Source organism: Chiloscyllium punctatum, chromosome 3 (assembly GCF_047496795.1).
Source record: "Chiloscyllium punctatum isolate Juve2018m chromosome 3, sChiPun1.3, whole genome shotgun sequence".
Lineage (NCBI taxonomy): Eukaryota > Metazoa > Chordata > Chondrichthyes > Orectolobiformes > Hemiscylliidae > Chiloscyllium > Chiloscyllium punctatum.
This window is the reverse complement of record NC_092741.1, coordinates 88,869,155-88,888,712: the sequence shown is the minus strand read 5'-3', so window position 1 is coordinate 88,888,712 and position 19,558 is coordinate 88,869,155. Positions and strand designations below refer to the sequence as shown.

Genomic DNA, 19,558 nt, shown 5'->3' with positions numbered 1-19,558 from the left:
ACAGCAATGTTTTTCAAAGGGAATGCTGAACATCTACTTTTGCTTGACTCCTGACTTGAGACCAAGGTTTCCTTATGGTTTATGTTTTTTTCATATGTTGTAAAGCACTTTGAACAAATTCACTTGATTTTATCAAAATTACATGAGATTTGAAATGCTTGCACCAACAATAGAACCTGTCAGGGCAAGAATGCTGCATGTAGGCATGTATCTGCATTCTTTTGCCACAATATTTGCTCTGTGGTATAAGGGAATGGGGCAAGACTCTTAGAATCAGATCCAGCCCACCATTTTGAAAGATCTTTTAGCTGCACCCAACGCAAGGGCATGAAAACACAGAACTTTGCATCTGCCAGCATTAAAACAATAAGTTTTGAAACCATTACGCAATCTGTATCTACTCCATTGTTTCCGCAAAATTTGAATTTAATTGAAACTAGCGTTAGTTAACCAGTCTCACTCAGAACTTTATTCGTGTAATTAATGCAAACTGATGAAGATTCTTTGACCATGTATCTGATTAGGAATGCCAGCAAAGAAACAAATCCTACTCCTCATCATTGATCTCCTTATCATTGAGACATCCCAATGCTCCTTACTTATTCAATCATGCATAGCAAATCCAAATATTCCATCCTGTTTACCAACTGTCAACATAATACATTAACAAAGACAAGTTTGGAAATGCTTTAAGTCTAAAATAAAGAAAGTAGAGAAAGTATACAGCAGGCTTGCGTCTAAAATCAAAACCTTAATACTTCAGTTGGAAACACTGTCAAAACCTTAAGTGTGAAGAGATTAAATTATGAATGTCAAACTTCACTTTTTCAAAAAATGACAGACCTCTGCGTATTTCCAGCTTTTTTTGCTTTTGTATTAGTTGGAGATAAAGTAACCTTAGAAGCAGTACTATTCTGCATTTAAGTATAAAAACATAAAAATAACAAGTAAAAATGAAGAGAAAAGAAAATAAATTGCACACAGTTTTCTGGTTTTGCGCCCAATGCTTCCATTACTGCCATGTTGTGAACTATGATGCCATGGCGATATTCAGACCATGCCGTCGGTTTAACATCTACGATTATGATACACCGTAGTTTCGGAACATTAATTAGGATTTCCTTTAGCTTTAGTAGTAAGGTTAGATCTCTTGAAATACAGGAAGAAGTAGCCATTTGGATACAGAACTGGCTCAAAGGTAGAAGACAGAGGGTGTGGAGGAGAGTTGCTTTTTAGACCAGAGGCCTGTGACCAGTGGAGTGCCACAAGGATTGGTGCGAGGTCTCCTACGTTTCTTCATTTATATAAATGATTTGGATGTGAGCATAAGAGGTATAGTTAGTAAGTTTGCGGATGACGCCAAAATTGAAGGTGTAGTGGACAGTGAAGAAGGTTATTCAGAGTACAATGGGATCTTGATCAGATGGGTTAATGGGCTGAGGAGTGGCAAATGGTGTTTAATTTAGATAAATACGAGATGCTGCATTTTGGAAAAACAAAACAAAGCAGGATTTATACACTTAATGGTAAGGTCCTGGGAGTGTTGTTGAACAAAGAGACCTTGGAGTGCAGGTTCATAGTTCCTTGAAAGTGGAGTCACAGGTAGATAGGATAGTGAAGAAGGCATTTGGTATGCTTTCTTTTATTGGTCAGAGCATTGAGTATAGGAGTTGGGAGGTCATGTTGTGACTGTATAGGATGTTTATTTGGCCTCTTTTGGAATATTGCATGCAATTCTGGTCTTCCTCCTATCGGAAGCATGTTGTGAAACTTGTAAGGTTTCAGAAAAGATTTACAAGGATGTTGGCAGAGTTGGGCGATTTCAGCTATAGGGAGAGGCTGAATAGGCTAAGGCAGTTTCCCCTGGAGCGTCGAAGGTGACCTTATAGAGGTTTATAAAATCATGAGGGGCATGGATAGAATAAATAGACAAGATCTTTCCCTGGGGTGGGGGAGTCCAGAACTAGAGGGCATAGGTTTAGGGTGAGAGGGGAAAGATATAGAAGGGAACTAAGAGGCAATCTTTTCATGCAGAGGGTGGTCCGTGTGTGGAATGAGTTGTCAGAGGAAGTGGTGGAGCCTGATACAATTGCAGCATTTAAAAGACATCTAGATGGGAATATGAATAGGAGGTTTACAGGGATATGGGCCAAGTGCTGGCAAATGGTACTAGATTAGGTTAGGATATCTGGTCAGCATGGACAAGTTGGACTGAAGGAAGGGTCTGTTTCCATGCTGTATTTCTCTACGACTCTATAACTGAATTTCTAGTGGTGATTTGTGGAAAGAGACAGAGTGAATGATACAAGTCAATAATCTTTGAACAGAACTAGAAGAAATTAGAAATTTGAAATAAAAGCTGATATTGCGAGAGAAACTCACACTTCCTGAAGCATCTGTGGAGATGTTAAGTTTGCTCCTTTCTCCAAAAATATTGCCTACCTGTTGAGACTTTTCCAGCACTTTCACTTCTTATTTCAGGTTTCCAGCATTCACAGTATTTTGCTTGTATTTGAAATTAGAAATTTTAATGCTTAAAATAAGACGGATTGCAGAAAAAGTAGAATTTGAAGGGACAAAGGAGAAAGGTTTGTTCGAATGAAAAACAGGTTCAATTAAATAAGAAACGGGGTGACAACGTAAAGCACAGGGGCAAGGGCGATTAGTGGTAAATGGATGATAAAAGCTTGAGTGGAGACCTGCAACTATTTTCAGCAGAATCAGTAGCAGCTGTCCCACAAGGTAGCGATGGTGGATAGGATCTGAACACAATGTAGAGTCCGAGGATCTGGTATTTCTGATATGATGATGTTTGGAGAATGTCAATGTGTCAGGGCTAATGCCAGTCTCTGATTCACAGTTCAGTGAACCTGAGAAAGAAAGCAGTGGAACATAACTGGCTTTGTGGCGTCACAATGGCACTGTCCTACGCATTCCAGAGAGCGGAACGTCATTCCGAGGAACGTTCGATCAGCGCCTGTGCTTCTTCCGGGTCACTGTCGTGTGTGGGAGACTGGAGCTGCTGTTAAGTGCAAATATTAGCATTGGGAAGGAAAGCTCAACAAATGAGCGTTTAGATTGCGAAGGGATTGCACTAAAATTGTACTTTTATAGAGTGCGGTACTTCGTCCGGAAGAAGGTGATGTTTATGCGGAACAACCTCTGTTGAGCATCTGCAGCAGTACTCTTGCTAGTATAACAACGTGTGAAAGAAAGCAGGCCTCTCATGTTATTTTGAACCTTTAGCATTGCTGGACAGATGAGAATGTAGTATATCGTAATAGTTTGCACTGCACCTTTAAAGAGTTGTTTCTACCTTTTTATTGGGTATTGAAACTTTCCCATATTGACTAAAGGTCCATAACATATTTCGTAATGAGTGTTACATTCGTTCTATAGCTCCTGGAATCTCGAATGAGCGTGTTTATATTGGTTGGCTGGATTTCTGAATTCTGAAACAGCAAATATATAGTTTTCCCTTAGCAGTTACATTTTGAATATTCGCAGTATGTAGACTGTTTGCATTCTTACTAAACGTTGATGTATTCTAATTAAGTTTATAAAAAAATCTCAGATCTTTAAACTGTTTCCAAACTGAACTGTTGTTGAATGACTTCGCGTAATTTTTCTGGTTGAGTTACACGAGCGTTGTTTCAAAGCTTTGAGATATGACCATGAAATAAATTCAGATCTGTGCTTATTTAAATATCATTTGACAATTTTGTACTTGCATAAAAAATTATTGCCTTCAAGAGTCTTTGTATGATATGTTAGCCTTTTATTCTGGATTAAGGTAATTGCAGCCAGTTTAAACCGTGTCCTCGCCGAACTTGTACGCGCACTTCTTTCCTAGTAGGGGTCCTTTAGTAGTAGCCGGGAATAAGGATTCTCGGCCAAGTGCAATGCAAAAGGAATGCAAATTAAAACCGGGCAAGTGCTTCAAAATACTCCTGCATATCGAGTATAACTATCCTACAAATAGGAAATGAGGGAAATAAATTGGGGAGATTAGTGATTATTGTTACTTAAGACAGCTGCCCTTATTACTCGTGAAGTTGTTTCATGTCTTTGCAAACAATGAAAGTTTTGAACTGTCGATTACAAAATCTTATATGCACATTTTTTCTAACTGTTCCATATGAGCCCACTTGTTCGTTTCCCCAAATTCTGAAGACATTTCTCTGATTTTTCTTAACATATGCAGGCCTAGGTTCCATAGTGCTTCTTAAGTTGTAGTAGGTACAACCTTTGTTTCCTCCTGTTCTTTGAAGGCAAATGTTGTCTGAAGTGGTTTTTTTCATGCAGAATTGGTAATGCTTACTGGTGATGTGTTCAGTTCCATTCACAATTCCACAGATAGTAATGCAAGCTTGTACCTTTTGCACATTCGTTCCTGAGCTGATGAGTGGCAAATAACATTTGTGCTACATAAATGCTGTATAAGGACTGTTTTCAACAAGAAAGCATCACTTCCTCCTCCTCTTGAAATTCAGTAACACCATTATTGCCCAAAACTTCCCATACTGACTACAAGTTCAGACCTATTTGTATTTAATATTGAATTTGTTCTGTAGCACCTTGCAAACCCCTAATCTCTTAGGAATGTAAATTCAATAAATATGGGTTATGAAAAATAGCTAGAGGAAATGTTTTAAAATAAATCTAACATTTTAAAAACTTACTTTCAGTGTCAAGTGCAAATGGCGATGTTCTGCATCCACAAATGTCTGAAATGTGGTTTAAGGAATCAAACATTGAAACAAAGAGGTCTATCTGTGTACACGTCCGTTTATAGAGTGAATGAAGATGACATAAAGGAAAAACTTCAACAACATCCTGGTGGATCCATTGATTTGCAGAAAGATCAAAATGGAATTGCTAACCTGATTATTAACAACCCTGAACGAAAGAATGCATTTTCTGGTATGGTTATCTGCTAATCAGCACAGACTCAGTAAACAGTCCAGTTAATATATTCTTTGCCACTTATTTTTCCAGGGGAAGAAAACAGTTCCCATGAATTCTTTTTTATCATAAGAATGCTTTTTGTATAATATTGAATGAACAAATGATCTATATCGAATGGAAAATGAAAGTTAAAATCCAGTAGTTGAATTAATTAGATGCTAATTGGTTGTTTTAATTAAAAACATAATCTATTGGCTTCCGTTAGCTTTGGACTTGGCACAGATTCAAAACACATTGAAAAGACCTTTTGAGACTCATGTATCTAGATTTCTCTCCAAAATTTCATGATTAGCATTTCTTTCCCTATTTAATTTATTCAAGAAATGGTTTGAAGTTTGGTCAAAACTTGCATAAGCTTATGGAATGTCATTGGCATGATATTACTGGATTAATTCATGAACAATGCACTGCCATATCCAATCTTTTCATCTGAGATTTCACCCTTTTCAATTTAGACTTGCCGGTTTGGTGGGTGAGTGCACAGACTGCTAATAATTATTCCATAAAGATACTCCTGATTAGATAAGTATAGTGAATTATAATGAAACCTGGACCAACTGATGCTAAGTGGAAAATTGAAGTTAAATTCCAAATATAAATTAGAATTCTGTTCAGCATTTAGTTGTGTACAATATTGCCTTGAGGTTACCTGATTCTGTTTTATCACTTTTTTTGGTAAGATCAATTTAATAATTGATAGAGAGAATCGATAGATATGTTTGAATACAGTAATCACTCTGACCATGTTTGGTAATCATCAGTGACACATTTTTGATGCACAAAATCCCTTTTCCTTTTACAATTTTTTAAAATCTTTCTCTTTTATAAGGAACAATGATGTTAGATTTCCGGGATAGGGTGGAGGAGCTAGAACACTGGACTAATGGAAAAGGTCTTATAGTGAGAGGTGCAGAGAATACATTCTGCTCGGGCTCTGATCTAAGAGCAGTTAAAGCAATGTCAAACCCTGAGGTAGGTAAACAAACGAGGGAATGACTCGTGGTTTGTTTCATTTCTTATAAGTTAGTTGGGGATGGGGAGCTTTTACTAAAGATATGTTTTGAATATATAAACTCCTCATGCTTCACTCTACTGGAAGTTTTATACCTTTTTTTCAGGGTAGATTTTCAGTTTCTGTTTTTCCATATTTATTTGCTGTATGCAGATCTGCTTTGACAGGATTGTTGTAATTCTCAGAATTTATTGTGAAACTGTGTAGTCTAATGCCACTCTGCCACTTACAGTACAAATAATATAAAAAGTACTGATTGGAACATAGTTTGTTCTAAATTTGATTTTAATATTGCCAATGGATTTGAAATTTAATACAGTCACTACTTTGGATGGATTCTGTTATGATAATAGTTTCTGAAGAGTTTTATTCCACTTTTGGAATATTGCGTGCAAATCTGGTCTCCCTCCTATCGGAAGGATGTTGTGAAACTTTCAAAGAGTTCCAAAAAGATTTACAAAGATGTTGCTAGGGTTGGAGGCTTTGAGCTATAGGGAGTCTGAATAGGCTGGGGCTGGGTGGGGGAGTCCAGAACTAGAGGGCATAGACTTAGGGTGAGGGGGGGGGACGAATTTAAAGGGACCTAAGGGCTCACTTTTTCACACAGAGGGTGGTGCATGTATGGAATGAACTGTCAGAGGAAGTTGTGGATGCTGGCACGATTACAATATTTAAGAGGCAACTGTGTGGGTATATCAGCAGGAAGAGTTTAGAGGGATATTGGCCAAGTGCTAGCAACATCTAGCAAATGCTTTCCATTTTCAACACTATTTTGCATGTTCTAATCCAAACAGATTTGTAATGATTATTGTCTGCATAACACTGAACTTCCTTTAGTTTTAATTTGGACAATTTTGAGAAATGATGTGAAACAAAGGTGTGGTCCCTCCTATCTTGCCTTTTGGAAAACCAAGTCTTCTGGATATTTTTATAAATTGCCAAACATTGGGTCATTTTAATTAAGTGCCTATTGAACTAATTATTAGCTCTTCCTGTAGTGGTCATTCTGTGTTACGGGTGCTCCCAGTAAGCCTTGACCCATTTGACCTAACTTGCATTGAGTGTCAACTGATCAGTCAGTCAACATGGAGAAAGAAGTGTGTGGTGCTGGAAAAGCACAGCAGGTCAGGCAGCATCCGAGGAGCAGAGAATCCTGCTGCTGAAAGGCTTATGCCAGAAATGTCGATTCTCCTGTTCCCCTGTTGCTGCCTGACCGGCTGTGCTTTTCCAGCACAACAAACTTTGACTCTGATCTCTAACGTCCACAGCCCTCACCTTTCTCCTCCCTGAACATGGAGAAAGTTGTGAAGTTTCAGTTGGTTCCACAGCATGTATATGAATGAACGGAGTGTAGTTAATAAGATAGGTGAGTGACCGGTGCAGATTTCCATGTGGCAACAATGGTGACATGGCTTGAGGAACAGCAGGACAAAGTGTTAAATATTCCTGTTACAAGTATTTCAGAAAACAGAAGAAAGATGAGAGGTGATTTTGGCTAAGGACAGCATTGCAATATTGGAGAAAGAGGGTGTCCTCAATGATGGGATTTATGTAGGGAGAACTAAGGAACAAAATTGCATTGTTTGGTGTAAGCTGTAGACAACCACCAGTGCAGAAGGTAGAGGAACAAACCTGCAAAATGTAGATTCGTGTAAACATAATCATATCGGGGGACTTTAATTACCCACCTTTGTGCCGGGATAGTGGTAGTGAGGGACAAACATTCCTTGATTGTGTTTAGGAGAATTTCTGTCAACCATATGCATCCAGTCCAGCTAGAAATGAGGCATTATTAGAAGTGGTTCTTGGGAATGAAGTGGACCAAGTGCATAGAGTCACAGTCAGGGAACATTTAAGGGACAAATCATTGTATCATAGAATTAAGAACATTGGTGGAAGATGGCATGAATAACTTAGAGTAAAAATAATCAATTTGGTAGAGACCTGACTTCAATGGGGAAAGAACTAAGCTGAGTCAGACTGGAACAAGAGGTCGGCAAGAGAAGCTGTTAAGCAATGTTCTACATTCAAAGAAGAGAAGACTCTGGCATAATTGAACTATATTGCCACAAAAAGGAAAAGGTAGGGAAAACAAATCCAGAGCTCCATGGATGACGGAGTTTCCCCAGGGGTCGGTATTGGGACGTTTGCTCTTCCTGATATGATTTTACCCGGGTGCAGGGTAAAATGCAAAACTTGGGAGTAATGTTAGCTGGGAGAACAGTGTATGGCCTTCAAAAAGGCATTCACAAGTTAAAGTGGGAGGTTGGTTACATTTTGATACAAAAACATGGAGCAATAGCATGAAATAAGTGGTACTGTTCTAATGGATGTGCAGGTGCAGAAAGATCTAGCTGTGTATGTGCATAAGTTGCTAAAGATTGCATGATAAGGAGAAAAGTTGTTAATCAAGCCTATAGTATTCTTGGTTCATGAGTAGGGTAAGAGTATCAGAGCAGAGACGTTAATGTCAAACGTGTATAGACTACTAGACAGACCTCATCTGGAGTACTGTGTACAATTCTGATAAAGAACTGGCACCTAACATAAAGTAGAATCACAAAGTCTTTGATAGGCACGTAAGTTGTAAAAGATGGTGAAAGAAGAAGTAGACTAATTAGGAGCCAAATAGGAAACTTGCAACTGGAGTTGGGTGCATGGTTGAGGTATATTTTGCATCTGATTTTACCAAAGGAAGGAAATATTATCTAGGCCATGACAGAGCAGGAAATTTTGTTTTTGGAGGGTTCAAAATTGATAAGGAAGGATTGGATAAGCCATTAGTACCTCAAGTTGATGAGGGATCTGGATCAGATGAGATGATCCAAGGATATTGAAGTAAGCAAGTTGCAGAGGCACTGACAATAATCTTTCAATCTTCCTTGAGGACTGGAGAATTGCAAACATTAGGCCCTTGTTCGAAAAAACACTTGTAAGGATAAACTCAGTAATTGCAGATTAGCCAGTTAGACTTCGGTGATGGGGAAGACTCTAGAAGCAATAACCTGTTTTCGAATTAAGTCATGTCGACAAATGTGTGTTGACTAAGAGCGGTCAGTATGGATTTCTTAAGGAAAAGTTATGTTTAATTCATTTACTGGAGTTCTTTGAAGGAGGAAGAGAGAGGGCCGATATGGGTTATACTGTTGATACAGTGCACATAGACCTGCAAAAGGCATTCACCACAAAAGATTTGAGAAAAGTTGTAGCTAATGAAGACTCTATCGACTGGTCTTGAACTCAATGGAATTTAGAGGTGGGCTTCTCATAGAAACATATAAAATCCTGATGGGACTGGACAGGTTAGATGTAGGAAGAATGTTGCCGATATTGGGGAAATCCAGAACTTGGGGTCACAGTATAATAAGGAGCAAGCCATTCAGGAATGAGATGAGGAAGAAGTTCTTCACTCAGAGTTGTGAACCTGTGGAATTCTCTACTATAGAAGTTATCGGGGCAAGAGCGAGCTGGGTATGGCCCTTGCTTCTAAAGGGATCAAGGAGCATGGAGAGGAAGGAGTGGGATACTGAAATTGCATGATCAGCCATGATCATGTTGAATGATGGTGCAGGCTTGAGGGCCAAATGGCCGACTCCTGTACCTATTTTCTGTTTTCTATGAATGAAAGGGACTTTAGAAATATTGTAACAAAATTTGCCGAGTGAAAGAAAACAGAAGGAAACTTATTTTTTGGGCTCGAGGCATGTTTGTCAATGTTCCACAGTGGTCACTTGCTTTTTCTGAAATGTTCTAGATCTTGGAATGCAGGGGACAATTTTCAAGTTTGTGCATGGTACAAAACTTGGAACAGTGTAAAGGAGGTAGACAGTGTGGAATTTCATAAAGACATCAATAAGTTGGGAGAACAGGTTGAGAGATGGCAGATGAAGTTCAATAGAGGACTGAGGGGAAACCATTGTGGTAGAAAAATAAGGAGAGATTATATCAGATAATAGTTACTACTGTAAAGGGTGTGCAAGAGCAGAGGAACTTGATGCAGCTATGCATACGTCACTAAGGATGGCAGGGTAGCTAGAAGTAGCAATTTAATAAAGCATGTTATATTCTTGGTTTTATTAATAAGGGCACAGAGTAAGGAGCAGGGAAGGTTCTGTCAAACTTGCATCCTGGTTAGACCTCACTAGAGTATTGTAAACAGATCTGGTCACCACATAATGGGAAGGATGTGAATCATTGGTACAGAAAAGATTTACAAGAATTGTTCCAGGGATGGTAAACTTCAGTTCTGAAGCTTGATTGGAGAAGATTAGGAGAATCTGTCCTTGCTCATAAAAGATTCAAAAATGTGACAGCACCAATTTTTTAAGTGATTTGCAAATGAAGTAATTGCAACATGAGAATAAAACTTCCACACTGCAAGCGGTCTTTCTCTGAAGGAGGAAGATGGAGGAACGTTTAATCAAGTTGTTCAACAGGGCATTAGATGATTATTCAAAAAGAAAAAATGTGCAGGGTTCTGGACAAAGTGTCATTCTTCCATACCAAGTCACAATGGTTGGTGCAGACATGATGAACTGAATTGCCTCTTTCTATCCTTTTATGACTACTCCATTTTGTTTAAAAAAAATGGAAGATCCAAAATCTGAGGTAGGCTATTCCATGGTTTGAGACACTATACTCATGCTGTGGAATTTTTCACAAAATAGTTAAATAAGCATCAGTGGAATGAGCAGGAATCTTGCTGCTTAAAGATAATAACAATCAGAAATTAAATCTTCTGCATTTCCTTTTAGGATGGGTTGAGAATTTGTATGTTTATGCAGAACACCCTGACAAGACTTCTGAGGTACTGATATATAATTAAAATGTGATACAATGTCTCTATTAATAGAAATCAGAAAATGCTGGAAGCACACCGATCAGTCAGCATTCTGCAGAGTGAACAAGTCAATGAATAATGTGTCCTTCATCAGGACTGATCAATCCTTATGAAGGGATGTATTCTTGAAACATTAGCTGTTCTCCTCAGACTGCTTTTTTAATATAAATGTTTAACAATTATAGATTTCTATAGAACTAACTGTGAAGTTATTCCAGTTTTTGGAGTTTATAATAGTTTGATTTCATTTGAAATTGGCTATATTTTTACATTTGAAACTCTTGAACTTTTTAAAATTGGACAGATCATAACATACTTCCAATGTGAAGCTGCGTTTCGAAATATGTATATTTGAATGGAGAACCAGATTGCTGCTTTTACCTTCACTTTCTTCTGATATAGAAAATAAGTACAGCTAAACTGTTTTCCTTTTTGGTTGATTTTAGAGTTTTCCTTCACACAGATATACCTTTTTAAACATGCGTTGCAATACAGATTGCTTTGTATTCATAATAAATAATCTGAAAGCTGCAATCTTCACAACCGTCTGGATTTAGTTATGGTAAAAAATAAATTGCAGCACCACTGTATATATGTTCTGCAAGATGCAAGTCAATTTCTGCCATCTAGTGACAGTTGGAGGCTATTTTGTTTTTTCAATTGCAGGGGGAAAAAAGTGTTGTCCCTTATTTTCTAATGCCCATTGAATTAACTCTGCCATTTGATAATGGCTGATCTATTTCTCAAACCCATTCTCCTGCCTTCTCCTCAAAATCCTTGATCCCTTGACTAATCAAGTGCCTATCTATCTCGGTCTTGAAGACACACAATGTCTTAGCCTTCTGCAGCAATGAGTTGCACAGACTCACTAGCCTGACTCTTCATCTCAGTTCTAAAGGGTCTCTTCACTGAGATGGTGCTCTTCGGTCCAGTCTCTCCAACTAGTGGAAGCATCTTCACGTTCACTCTATTCAGGCCCCCTCAGTGATCTAAGTTTCAATGATAGGCCCCATCCAATCCATCTAAACTCTATTAGAGTATAGTCCAGGCCTCCTCCACTGTTCCTTATATGACAAGCCCTTTGTTAAGGGCTGATTCTTGTGAACCTCCTCTAAAGGCTAACATATCCTTCTTTGCATTCTATATATGAACCATATATAGCCTCAACAGTCCAGCACTGCTTTTGTATTCTCGTCCTCGTGAAATGAATGCCACCATTTCATTTGTCTTCCTGTCAACTGAACCTGCATGTTCAGCTTAGAATCCTGACCTAGAACACTCAAGTCCTTTTTGTGTTTCAGATTTCTGAAGTTATTCCACATTTAGAAAATAGTCTGCACTTCTAATCTTCCTATCAAAGTGCATAATCTCACACTTCCCCACACTGTATTCCATCTGCTATTTCTCTCCTCCGCCCCCCCCCCCACAAACTTAGGCTGTCCAATTTCCACTGCAGCTTCTCTGCTCCTCAAACTCCTGTTCCTCCTGTGTCACCTGCTAGCTTAGATACAATACCCTCAGTGCCTTCATTCAGATCATTAATGTACAATGTGAATAGTTGTGGTCCCAACACTCACCCCTGCAGAACTTCTAGCCACTGACTATTGTGAAAAAGATCTCTTTATCCCCACTCTCTGCCTTCTGCCAGTCAATCTTCTATCTCTGCCAGTACCTTGCCCTAAATGTCAGGGGCTCTTTTTTTAGCAGCATCCTGTGCAGCACCTTGTCAAAACGCCGTCCAGAAATCCAAATAGATCACGTCCACACAGGCTTTCCTTTGTCTAACTTGCTCATTACCACCTCAAACAGGCGACTGACTGTGTGGAGTTTGCACGTTCTACCCGTGTCTGCGTGGGTTTCTTCCGGGTGCTCCGGTTTCCTCCCACAGTCCAAAGATGTGCAGGTCAGATGAATTGGCCATGCTAAATTGCCTGTAGTATTAGGTAAGGGGTAAATGTAGGGGTATGGGTGGGTTGCGCTTCGGCAGGGTGGTGTAAACTTCTTGGGCTGAAGGGCCTATTTCCACACTAAGTAATCTAATCTAATCTAAAGAATTCTAACAGGAACTCCCCTGTGCAGACTTTGTCCTATATCAACATGCACTTTCAAGTACTTTGAGATCTTCTCTTTAATAGTGAACTCTAAAATCTTAATGACCAAGGTCAGGCAAACCAGTAATTGGTTTCCTGTCTTCTGCCTCCCTCCCTTCTTGGCCATTTTCCTGTTCTCCAGGGCCTTCCCTGACTACAGTGATTCCTGGAAGATCACCACCAATGCCCCTGCAATCTCTTTCAGATGCCTGGCATGCAACCCATCTGGTCTGGCTAATTTGTCCACCTTTTAGCTTCTTCAGCACCTTCTCCTGAGTAATGGCCATACTAACTTATGCCCCCTGATTCTCCAAGTTCTGGTATGCTGCCGACGTCTTCCAACGTGAAGACTGATGCAAAGAATCTATTTCTGTTCTTTTGTGATTGTTCATTATTTCTCCAGCCTTATTTTCCAGTGGTCTATTGTCCACTCTTGCCTCTTTCTCTCGCCTTTTATATATACCTAAAAAAACTTGTGCAGTCTTATTTTGTTACTGTAAAGCAAAACTGCCAAATCCTTTGGTTTTTAAATTCTTCTGCTACCTTTCAAAGTTAAATCATCGAATCGCTACAACAGTGTAGATGCAGGCCATTCAACCTACTGAGTCCACACCTACTCTCTGAAGAGCATCCAACCCAAATCCCTGTAACCCTACATTTCCCATGGCTAATCTACCTAAACACTGGACATTATGGGCAATTTAGCATAGCCAATCCACCTAAACTGCAAAACTTTGAACCATGGAAGTAAGCTCGAGCACCCAGAGGCAATCCAGCCGAAATGGGGAGAATGCATGCTAACTCCATACAAACACTCACCCGAGGCTGAAATCAAACCCAGATCCTTGGCATTGTGAAGCAACAGTGCTAGCCACTGTGCTGCACTAATGTCTGTATCTACAAGTTTTTGTTGATTGCCAAAGTCTTAGTAACTTTTTTTTTAAATCTCAAGATTTGTTTTATAACCTGACATTTTTCTTTGAGTAGTTTCAGTAAATCATTGTACTATGGATAAGGGGAAAGAGACAATGATCTTAAACTAGCAAACACAAGGGGAGGCTCTTGGTATTGTTGCTGGACTATTAACCTAGCAATTCAGAAAATGTTCTCAGCACCAGGTTCGAATCACACCAAGACAGTTTGTAGAATTTGAATGCATTAAAAATCTGGAACAAAACCTTTAATCGGGACACAGTTGCTGGGGAAAAATCCATCTGGGTCACTAATGTCCTTATCTGGTTTGGCCTACATGTATCTCCAGACCCACACCAATGTGGTTGTCTCTCAACTGGACAATAATGATGGCCAAGACAGGGATGGCCACATTCCTGTGAATGAATTTTTTTTTTAAAAGTTCAGCTTGATTTTGATCTCTTAAATGAGGAACTTAATTTTTGACTCAAGGTTTGGGAGAAGATTTGTAGCTCGGGTGCTCGTTGTTGTGGTTCTGTTCGCCGAGCTGGAAATTTGTCTTGCAAACGTTTCGTCCCCTGTCTCGGTGACATCCTCAGTGGTTGGGAGCCTACTGTGAAGTGCTTCTGTGTTGTTTCCTCCGGCATTTATAGTGGCCTGTCTCTGCCGCTTCCGGTTGTCAGCTCGAGGTGGCCGGTATATTGGGTCCAGGTCGATGTGTTTGTTGATAGAGTCTGTGGAGGAGTGCCATGCCTCTAGGAATTCCCTGGCTGTTCTCTGTTTGGCTTGCCCTATAATGGTAATGTTGTCCCAGTCGAATTCATGTTGCTTGTCATCTGTGTGTGTGGCTACTAAGGATAGCTGGTCGTGTCGTTTTGTGGCTAGTTGGCGTTCATGGATACGGATCGTTAGCTGTCTTCCTGTCTGTCCTATGTAGTGTTTTGTGCATGGGATTTCCCATGCAAGGACTGCACAAAACACTACATAGGACAAACAGGAAGACAGCTAACGATCCGTATCCATGAACACCAACTAGCCACAAAACGACACGACCAGCTATCCTTAGTAGCCACACACACAGATGACAAGCAACATGAATTCGACTGGGACAACACTACCATTATAGGGCAAGCCAAACAGCGAACAGCCAGGGAATTCCTAGAGGCATGGCACTCCTCCACAGACTTTATCAACAAACACATCGACCTGGACCCAATATACCGGCCACTACAGCGGACAGCTGGAACTGACAACTGGAAGCGGCAGAGACAGGCCACTATAAATACCGGAGGAAACAGCACAGAAGCGCTTCACAGGAGGCTCCCAAGCACTGAGGATGTCACCTAGACAGGGGATGAAACGTTTGCAAGATTAATTTTTGATTTTTTTTAAATTTTGTGGGTTGCATTGTATTCCATACAAACTGTTTTTCTGTTAGAGATGTTGAATTACAAGTTAAATTATTGCATTGACATGTGATTAATTGTAATTGACTTTGAATACTAAATGCGTCAGACATCTGTTAACCTTTCTGAAATTCCTAGTGCAGACTACCTCTGATTAGTGTAGCACTAGTCCAGGGGAAGGCACTAGGAGGAGGAGCAGAACTTACTACAGCCTGCGATTTCCGGTAAGTTGTTAAGCGAATTTTTTTTCTTTAATTTTAGCTTAAGCAACATTAAGTACTAATTGATTTCCAATGTTACACTAATTTCTCTAAGGTAAAGAACACTTTAGTCTAACTTTTAGAATTTTTTTTCAACTGTGTAGCCAAGGACATTTTTGTTTCACGATTTGGTTAACTGCTTTTCAATTCTGTTCTCTTGAATGAGAACATAGGCTAAATAAATAGTGATTTTAATTCTATTTACAAGGCAAAACATAAATTAAAGAAACTTCATAAATTAATAATGTTGTTTTTCAGTATTTGCTGATTTTGAAAGTCCATTTTACTAATTATTTAAAAAATAGAGACCTTCTATAATGGTGTAGAAACTAGACATTTAGGAATAATTTGTGTGTTTGGTACTGAGATTATGTAGAAAATACTGGTTTCACATTCTAATATTTCAATCTGAATGAGAATTTGTGTAGAGTGGTACTGCCTCCTTTTGCATCAAGCATAAATTTTCCTTTTGAAATCTTTTTGATACATGAGATATATAAAATGCTGGGGAGGAAGTTAATTTTGAGATCGTAGTGATTTGTCACTTGTATGATTTTTTAAAATGTAGGATAATAGATAGGTAGGAAGAAATTGACTGACTGTGTAAAAATCAGCAAATTTGTCAGGAGGGAGAGAGTACTGATGTCACAGTCACAGCTATAGCTAATTTCTGGCTTTGATTAGGACATGTTTTGTGGCAGGGTCACAAAGTAGATTGGAGACATTCAAGCATCGGGTGTCTGGAAAGATGGGCATGGATTTACTTGGGAGGTTATATGTTCGAGGAGCTGAAATATGGCACAATTAATTTACAGGGTCAAATGCGTTGTGTGGGATTTTTGACTCTGGGTATGAGTCAAGTTAATGACTGCAAATCTTATAATCCATACAATCCATATAATCCATACCTTATAATCCATACAAGGTAGAAGCAGGCCATTGCTCATTGAGTTCACACTGATCTTCCGTATCCCACCCAGAGCCACCAACCCCCACCCTATCCCAGTAACCCAGCATTGCCTATGGCTAACCCACTTAGCCTGCACATTGCTGAACACTGTGGGCAATTCAGCATTGCCCATCTCCCTTAACTGTACATTTCTGGACTATGTGGAGGAAATCCGAGTACCCAGCAGAAACCCATGCAGACACAGGGAGCATGTGCAAACTCCTCACAGACAATCACCTGAGGGTGGAATTGAATCCAGGTTCCTGGTGCTGTGAGGCAGCATTGCTAACCACTGAGCCATTGTACTGCAAATGGTAAGCAAATGTTCTTGATTATCTCTTCTGCACCCTTTATAAGCAAAGGGAGGAAAGCACTTCAATGATTTTTGTTTACAACCCCTTTTACAGTGGGTCTTGTCTTTGCAAATGACAAACAACAGATAATGTAAGCACTTACAAGTACAGAATACTACCTGTTAAAAGATCAGGTAATCAGTCTTGGCTTCAGGCTTCTTTGTTCCATTGCTGGGTCCTTGACCCAGGACTTCTTTCATGACTGTTTGGTCCTAGGTTCTTGCCACCAATCAGCTTTTTTGGTTGGGGGTTAAGTGCTATTTCCAAATCCACTCCCAATCTTCATGTGGCATACTCTCCCCCAGTTCTGCTGCCATCACTTCCAGATGTTTCCAAGGCCTGCTTCTGTTTGGTGATATCCTGATTTTACAGTATCTGTATATTCTATTCTTGGAGCCCACTTCTCGCTTCCTGCAGGCTCAGTAGTTCACGTGGGTTGACTATTTTACCCAATTTTTTATATATATGTGGTCAAGTTGTTGAAGTCTCTAAGTCCACAGTCTCTCATTGTTAGTATAATGATAAAGGACATTCACAAAGCTGAACATCATTTTAGTATCTCAAAAGGAGAAAGGATGAGGTATAAATAGATTACAAACATTATATATCGAATAAGCTCAAAATATAATGTGACAACTACATGTAGGGACAGAATCTGCTCTGTCTAAATATAAAGTGGAAGAGTACAAGTGACTATCAACTGCTGGCAAGTTGTAGAAGTGGTGTATTTTGTCCTTTTTTATTATTTTGGAGAGGCTTTAAGACACAAGTAAATAGCTTGTGCGACCCTCATTTTTATTATATAGAAGTTAGAACAAGAGAAGCAGCATAAATGGGTGGAACCAGGCTCCGACAGAACCAGGTTTTAGTTCAGTTTTCAGTTGTTGGGGTTTGAAGCTGGTTATGGAAGCTGCCATATCTATTTTACTCAGTTTGCCTTTACCAAGGGTGTGTTTGTGGGGATGTTATTATATTGGAACAGTTACATCAATTCTTCTTTATTTTTGTTTATTCTTACACCCCATTAAAGTACAAAGTGTCTTTTGTTTAAAGCCTAGTAGCGTGACCAATTGAATTATATCTGGCCACAGTACCTTACACTTACCTTTTCAATAAGACAAAAATTAAGGTCTAGGCTATCTCTTTGATATAGCTAAAGCGGGGTTCGTCTGGTCAGTAACTATATACTCATTGACTTGTTTGCTCATTTTACCAGGCTCATGACTTCAGGAAGTGAGATTCGCTTTGTTCACAAACACATGGGATTGGTACCAGGTTGGGGTGGAGCAACCAGACTGATTAAATTGATTGGCTATCGGAATGCTCTTAAACTACTGAGCAGTGCCCAACATGTGAACCCTGCAACTGGTCTGAAGATTGGTCTTGTTGATGAAATTTTATCATCCACTGATGAGGGTAGCTGCCTTGAAGAGGCAGAAAACTGGCTGAATCAGTACACAGGTGGATCTTCACAAGTCATTAGAGCCATTAAGAATGTTGTGGTTTCAGGGAGAGAACTGTCACAAGAAGAATCACTAAAGAATGAAAAGAGTATATTTGGTACTCTCTGGGGCTCTCATGCCAATCTGAAAGCTTTGGATCAAAATATCAAACATAATTAGTGTCAATCCAATATACAATGGCCTCAATTAGCCTCTACTATTGTTTCAAATTCAACTTGATGTGGAAGGCAGCATGTTTTGTATGAGCAAGAGCTGAAGACAAAATATAATGTTTCCACCTAGGATGAAATGGCATTTTAATTTAAAATATCTTGTATGTGTGACAAGTCAAAATATGCCTAAAACTATGCCTATAGTTCAAGAATTATTTCAGACTGTAAAGTACTGAGATGTCCACAGAATGTATAAAACACTGTAAAATGGTTTTGTTTCTTTCAATCAAGTCTAAGCATGAAACCTATTGTATAATGCATTTGTGTCTAAATCATGGAGTAAATTCAATTAAATAATAAACTAGTTTGACATGGTTGTTTAGAAATTTAATTTCTAAAGAAAAGTTTTCACTGTACTCTTATCAGGAATGACTGAGCAAGATATGGTTCTTTCTCCTAAAAGGAGAAAATGATTTTTTTTACAATTATGAAGGGGTTTTGCAGGACAGATATGGTAAAGGAAGGAAGAGTGACTACAGCTAAGGGCTATAATATCATCACCAATTAAATCCAACTTGGAATTCAAGAGAAACATCTTTGCAAGAGTGGTTTGAAATTGGAACTCTACCATGTGAAATTCACATGAATACTTTAATGTATTTAAAGGAGAATTAGATAAAAAGCGCAGAAAAGAACAGGCTATACTGAGGCTATTAGATGAAGAGTGGAAATAGGATGTGATGGAACATACACTGGCACAAAAAAGGAGTACTGTTTTACTATAAATTTACAATTTTCAAACTAGAACTTAATACCTTCACTTGCAAACACAATCATAGCATATGCAAGATAACTGCAAGCAAAGATCATATACATTATTTTATTAATGACTTAGATAATAGGATAGAAAGTCAGCCATCCAAAGTTGCTGAACACAATTTGGTGGCACAGCAGATAATGTAAGTGACAGCATAAAATTGCAAAGGAATATTGACACTTGGAGAAGCAAAACTGACAGATGGACTTCAAAAGTATGAAGTTATCCATTTGGAATTAAAAGTACAAATCAGCATATCTTTTAGATGCTATGAAGTTAGGTGCATGGATCTTTGAAATGCCAAAAACAAATGAAGACAATAAATCAAGAAAACTC

At 39.0% G+C, this 19,558-nt stretch overlaps 1 protein-coding gene across 2 annotated transcripts; it reads left to right on the top strand.

The window, feature by feature from the left end:
* The first annotated feature begins 2,959 nt into the window (after positions 1-2,959).
* Positions 2,960-18,775, top strand: echdc1 (enoyl CoA hydratase domain containing 1). Of its 2 annotated transcripts, XM_072556019.1 has the most exons (6): positions 2,964-3,139; positions 4,689-4,923; positions 5,798-5,940; positions 10,735-10,787; positions 15,372-15,452; positions 18,007-18,775. In XM_072556019.1, the coding sequence occupies exons 2-6, from the start codon at positions 4,701-4,703 to the stop codon at positions 18,410-18,412; spliced, it is 906 nt and encodes a 301-aa protein (XP_072412120.1). In that variant the 5' UTR covers positions 2,964-3,139; positions 4,689-4,700; the 3' UTR covers positions 18,413-18,775. The 2 variants fall into 2 exon arrangements, with proteins under 2 accessions (XP_072412121.1, XP_072412120.1); XM_072556020.1 differs by lacking the exon at positions 10,735-10,787 and having other exon boundaries at positions 2,960-3,139; positions 15,367-15,452.
* The last annotated feature ends 783 nt before the right edge of the window (positions 18,776-19,558 follow it).